Source organism: Apodemus sylvaticus, chromosome 8 (genome assembly GCF_947179515.1).
Source record: "Apodemus sylvaticus chromosome 8, mApoSyl1.1, whole genome shotgun sequence".
Taxonomy (NCBI): Eukaryota; Metazoa; Chordata; class Mammalia; order Rodentia; family Muridae; genus Apodemus; species Apodemus sylvaticus.
In genome coordinates, this window is record NC_067479.1 from 6,028,401 (window position 1) to 6,034,811 (window position 6,411).

General features: G+C 45.8%; 1 protein-coding gene across 4 annotated transcripts in view; it reads left to right on the plus strand.

Moving 5' to 3' along the window:
- Window positions 1-6,407, plus strand: part of Dzip1 (DAZ interacting zinc finger protein 1) — a 57,014-nt gene extending 50,607 nt beyond the window's left edge. For all 4 annotated transcript variants that reach the window (XM_052190650.1, XM_052190653.1, XM_052190652.1 and 1 more), the window contains 3 exons: window positions 698-828; window positions 2,227-2,395; window positions 5,222-6,407. In XM_052190650.1, coding sequence (XP_052046610.1) covers window positions 698-828; window positions 2,227-2,395; window positions 5,222-5,301 — 380 coding nt within the window. In that variant the 3' untranslated portion in view covers window positions 5,302-6,407. The remainder of the gene's footprint in view (window positions 1-697; window positions 829-2,226; window positions 2,396-5,221) is intronic.
- The last annotated feature ends 4 nt before the right edge of the window (window positions 6,408-6,411 follow it).

Below are 6,411 nucleotides of genomic sequence, written 5' to 3' on the forward strand. Positions count from 1 at the left end.
AAAGTTTCTATCACATATTTGAATGAGACCACCCATCTGTGATTTCTGAATGGAAACTCTGTAGTTTCATGCCTGGGCAATTGTGATTTCTTTTAAGGGAATTCTATGTATTTAGTGTGTGTGTGTGTGTGTGTGTGTGTGTGTGTGTGTACTTGTGTGTACCATGTGTGTTCAGGTGCTTGCAGAGGCCAGAAGAGGACATCAGACCCCCTGGGACTGGAGTCACAGGTGGGTGTGTGCTCTGTGCTGTGGGTGCAGGGAACTATACCAAGTTATATGTAGGAACTGCCCCAGGTTATCAGCAAGAACTGTTCCAGGTTATCTGCAGGCACTGCACCAGCTTATCTGCAGGAACTGCCTCAGGTTATCTGCAGGAACTGCTCTAGGTTATCTGTAGGAACTGTATGCACCAGGCTATCTGCAGGAACTGCATTAGGTTATCTGCAGGAACTGCACTAGGTTATCTGCAGGAACTGCCTCAGGTTATCTGCAGGCACTGCAAGCTCTTTTAATCTCTGAACCATCATCTTTCCAACCATATTTTTTCCCAAACCCAAAATATGTGTTAGTCCGTTTGAATAATAAATAATTGTGTGTAAAGGTGAGACTCCTTCAGAGCCAATAGTGGGGTCATTTGGGGACTGGGGTAGATGTGAGTGTTGAAAGCCTTTCTTGACTGGATCTGTCACTCTTTTAGGAACCTCCATTAAGATACAGACGGAAAATGTTGAGAACATGACTCTACCCCAAGGAAATGGGAATAAAGCAGTTCCTGGAATGAATCCTCCTGACACTGTTATCAAAAGGGAAGCGTTGCAAGAGTTAAAGGTGAGACTGCTGGCTAAGGAATGGATTCGTCCTTTGAGGAACTAGTTTGTGAATACATTCTGTATCAAAGTAAAAGCCAAATGTGTTTAGTTAATGCAATGATAGCATGTCTGATAGCAGGTGTGGACTGAACAGCCTGAGATCTGAAGTTTCAGTCCCAAAGTGCTAAACTTTTTAAACACCAGCATCCACTAAAGATTCTCAGATTTCAAGAGCTTGGATGTAGCTCAGTTGAACCTGCAGGAGCCATAACGCACACAAGAAATCTCAAGCACACACAAGAAAGTTGCCAGGGGTGGTGGGGCAGCCCCACAGCACTCGGGAGTCAGAGGCAGGCAGAGCTCTCAGGGTTCGAGGCCAGTCTCATCCACAGGAAGAGTTCCAGGTCAGCCAGGCTGCACAGAGAAACCCTGTCTTGAAAAGAAAGAAACAAACAACCCAAAGCAACCACGAAGAAAGTTTCTGAGTTTGGTAACATGTGTGTAGTTTGATATTAGATGCCTTTGGAACTACAATCTGAACCTCCACATGTAGCTCAAGGATTTTTTTTTTCTGATACCTGAAAGAAAATAGGAGCTTTTAAGGGTTGTCACCACCTGGGAGTCAGGATCACTGGAGAAGAGGCCTGGAAGGTTCTGGAGCATTTCTAACCGCAGAGTGTCCTGAGTGGGGCTCGGCTGTTAGAGTCCTGGCCAGCTGCTGTATAGACCATGTCCTCCAGTACCAGTCCTCCTTCTCAATTCTGTGATAACCCCGCCCTCTTCTGGTCATCCGTGGGACTCAGAGTGCCCTGCTGAGCTCCCTTCAGTAGTCACTGCCTTGTTTGTGTGTTAACATGAACAAAGAAAATGACAAAATGTTGCACCAGTCAAGATGGCAAGTCTTTGGAAGGGGTTGGCAGAAGTGTGTTTCTTCTAGGTGGTTCTTCTAGCCCGGGTGGGGTGGGGTCGGGTCATTCTCTGCGGGGCTCCTGAGTGACCTGTCTCACCCTGACTTTCAGAGATACCTCCCCTACAATCCTTGTGGTCTAGGACCACAATTGATTTTTTTTTCCGAGACAGGGTTTCTCTGTATAGCCCTGGCTGTCCTGGAACTCATTCGGTAGACCAGGCTGGCCTCAAACCCAGAAATCCACCTGCCTCTGCTTCCCAAGTGCTGGGCTTAAAGGCGTGCGCCACCACTGCCTGGCGTTTATTTATTTATTTATTAACAATTTTTTTAAAAGAAAAATTGCCAGCATCTTTTTTTAAAGTGACTTCTGTGTCTTTCAAGTCATGGCTCTGCGAAGCTGCCTCCCGTGTCATTCCCGGCTTGCCCTTTGATGCCAGCTGCTCAGCCTAAACCGCGAGGGGCACTGTTCCCTTAGGAAGCTCCCACTCTTCTCTGTGTGTCTTTCAGTGCACCGATGCTGACGATGAGGACTGGGACATATCATCCTTAGAGGAAGAAAAATCTCTGGGGAGTAAGATAGAGCAGAGGGAACCCCCACCTGCGAAGCGGGATCTCAGCTGCAGCCAGGTGCAGAGGGCCTGGGGCCCAGTGAACCCCCGGGAACTCAAGGAAGAAGGTTGGTGGGCTCCACCCTCAGGTATCATGCCTGTGACTCTTCAGGGCATTGTGTGTGTCCCTGTGGGTGCCCATTTCTGTACACACATGCGTACGTCAGAGTCAGCCTTGGTTTTGTCCACCTTGTGTCTAGAGGCATGGTCTCACATTGGCCTGGTGCTCACCAAGTAGGCTTCTGTCTCTGCTCTCCCAGTGCTGGGGTAACAGAGTGCGCTCTAACTCGTGGTGAAATCGTGAGTTCCGGGGATCCAATCCAAGTCCTCGTGATTGACTGACAAGCACTGGACCAAGAGAGCTAGCTCTCCCACCCCCAGAGCGGGTCAGCTTTTTAAGTACCTGTCCTTGTTACCCTTTTATTCCCTCAGATGGAAGCATTATCAGATCACTGTCACAGCACTGACAAAAAACAGAGCAAAGCTAAATAATACACCGTTCTAACCCAGATACGGTGCTACTCCTTCTGTTATAAGGTACATCTGAGTGTCGGTGACTTCCTTCCTTCCTTCACATGCGCACAGACCATTTGAACTGTGCTCTACTAACTATTTCATTGAACACCATGATGTTGTTTTTGCAATGTTCACACATATTCTCTTCACACAGACACCTGGCAGAAATTAGAATTTCTGAGCTTACTCCTGGGTGAGAACATCCTTCTTACAAACTTCCAGTACTCCTCTGTTCCCTATGAAGTACTTTTCCTGGTTTTTCTTCCAAGGGAGATTTGTTTTCTTACACCAGTGTAGCCAGTGGGATGGATCCCAAATGAAATTGTAAGTTGGGATACTTCCTGTGCACCAGAGAGCCTAAATGTAACTCTCAGACAGTTATATAACTCTCAGTGGGCTTAGTTTGTAAATTCAAAAATCATAACACACATGTTCATGTCTGTGTACACGAATACATATTTTGTTCATTTTGCTTGTCTGACTTTTTGAGACAAGCTCTCAACTATGTCACTATATAATCCAGGACTGGCTTTGAGCTTGCAGTCACCCCCCCCCCCACACACACACACACACACATCAGCATCTTGAGTACCAAGATTATAGGTGTGCCACCTTAGTCAGATTTGGTGTGATCACAACCTGTGCCCCAAGTGAGATCCAGCCACCCATCCTCAGTAAGCCAAATAAAGGGGCCAAATTGAAAGTGGGAGCAGAAACAGTAGATTTATTCCATGTGGCCACATTGGGAAGAGGGACAGAGTGATGCAGTGGCCCCCTCTCCCCCCCACACACACAGTGCACAAAGTTTTAAATGAGGGCCAAGAACACAGAGCTAAGCAGCCGAGTAGGGTGCAGTCCCACCCACCACTCGCCAGGGATCTCGTCAGGTAATATGGTCTGGCAGGTTGTAAGACCTGTATAACACCTCTTCCTGGGCTAGGGCCTTTCCCTTCCCCCACCATGAGATTCATGGGGAAATTATCAGTTCTTTGAAGTCCATTGCTTCAACAGTCTGATTGTCAGATAGAGTGACACAAGTATCTGTTGAGGATACCTCCACTTGTGTTACTCCACCATAGCCAGCTGAGATAGGCAGGCAGACACAGATAATCAGAGTGACCTTAGTACGTGGTAAAAGTGAAGACGGAGAGAAAGGCCCCTCCATGGTTGGTGTTCCTCACCATCTTTACCATCCGGTGAGCCATTCCCATATCTCTCAGTAACAGACTCAAACCTGGCTCTTGATTTGACAGCTTTGGGTATTAGGTCCTGATGTCCTACGAAGATGGGGAGTTCATTAACACCATCCCCTGTACCTCTTGTGTTCCTTGGATGAAATCTGTACCATTATTTGTTGTGTTTTTTTAAAAGATTTATTTATTATTTTATCTAAGTACACTGTAGCTGTCTTTAGACACACCAGAAGAGGGCGCCAGATCTCATTTCAGATGGTTGTGAGCCACCATGTGGTTGCTGGGATTTGAACTCAGGACCTTCAGAAGAATAGTCCATGCTCTCAACCATTGAGCCATTTCTCCAGCCCTTTTGTTTGCTTTTTAAAGATTTATTAACTGTGCCCTTATTTGTAATTTTCTGCCAGTGCCTATAGATTCCATAGTCATGTCTCCTGTCTTCAACACTTTGCCCTTACTCTCCCCTCCAGAGCGTCAGCTCTGCAGTTAATGTCACACTGTCACCTGATAGGACGATGGCAAGCCACCGCCATTTTGAAGTTGGATCCATTATGAAATGGATCCTCTGCTAAGGATCCATTCCACTTAAAAAACAAGATGGTGTTGGAGATACAGTGCCTCGTAAGGAACAGAGCCAAGAGGACACTTGAGTGCCAGGACTTCTGCATTCCTCAGAGAACATTCTAGATTCAAACCCACAGCCTGCTATTCCTGTGGCTAAAACCATGGCTCTTTTTAATTAACTTCAAATTAAGTTCTTCTGCCCCAGCAAAACCTATGTTTAACACTTACCTCTAGATATTAAACTAGAGATTGACCTTGCCGTATAGGGTTTTATGTTCCTTTCCTGCACAGTTTCTATCTGCCCACAGTTAACAACACAATACAGATGTGCTGAGAGCCCTCGATAGCCGGGCTCCGTGCTGAATGCCAGGAGGAGAGAAGCAGGGCCCAGGACACAAGCCCCGCTACCAAGGAGCTTGTGTGCTTCAGGAGGGGTGGTCACAGGCCACATCCTGTGGGGAGATCTAGGAATGCGGCCGCCTTCCGCCAAAGCTTGTAGTGGGTGTGGGGGAACAAGACTTGCTGCAGACTCAGACCCTAGGTGAGAAACGCCTGAAGCCGGGATTAAAGGCGGCCTAGTTTCACCTCAGATCCCTCCTCTTTCTCTTCTTCCCCATCTAGGACTTCAGGAAAACGAATCAAGTGCACTCAAGAGCAGCTTAGTCACCGTGACTGACTGGAGTGAAGTTTTGGATGTCTAACCACAATCTCGCACATCCGAAGACTGTGCAGAAGCCAGCACCACTGCAGTCAGCAGCCTCTAGGACTCTTACACTCTTAAATGTTTCCTACCATAGCAAGGAAGCCTGTTCACAACTAGGATGTCTCGTAGGACACATAACACAGTATTGAGAACAAACTGTCAGCTGTCCACTGTGTATAAACAACGTATCCTTTAAGTCATAAAAACTCTTTTCTTCAGTACAGAACTCTAGTGTTAAATGTATTTTTTTCAACTAACTTTTAAGTCTTCTTGTTTGTTTGTTTTTGTTTTTTACTGATAGCAGGCTTCAGTTTGAATTATTATAGCTCTTTAAAATATATATGTACTGTCCTATTGGTAGTTCTTATGTTAGAAAATTCTGTCAGGTCTCTTCAAACTAAATTAGCGAACTCAACGATCCCATGAATGGTAACAGTTAGCTAGGCCCATGGTAAACACATTTCCTTAAAGAACCTTTGACCCCACTGAGCTCTGACGCCCCGTTAGCATGTCGTTACTAATGAGTTGTTTCCTGCAGCGTAACTTTCATCTTGGATGTTTTATGAATAATGTGCAACCGTTGTAAATGCCAATTGACTCCTGTGAGATGGTCACTAGAAAAAGATGAGTCACCCACATGTCATTTTCCTGTGTTCAGTCCCCAGCCCATAGTATAAAATACCTCAGAACTAATTTATATTCTTGAATAATGATCTTGGCAATGATCAGAAAGTTTATATAGAAACTGTTTCTCTTTTCTTTATTTTTTCTTTTTTTAAAAAATATTTTTTTATACTTTGTGGAACTATGAGGACTATCTCAAAAAAAAAAAGCAACATTTTAATGGCTTGTTGATTTGGGGTCTCCTGTCATCCGTCCACCATGCCAGTAAAGTCCGCCATCACACCCTGTGACTGTGGCTGCTTATTAAGAAGACTTCTTGGCTGGATTTATGAGAGGGCTTGCACAAAGCCCTAGCGTCTGACACCCTGACCTTAGAATATATCTCTGTGACTAATGTGGCTACCATCTAGAAACCTATAAGCGCCCATTCCAGACCATGAAAAAAATTCTCCCACCCCCATGCGGGGGGGGGGGGGGGGGGGTG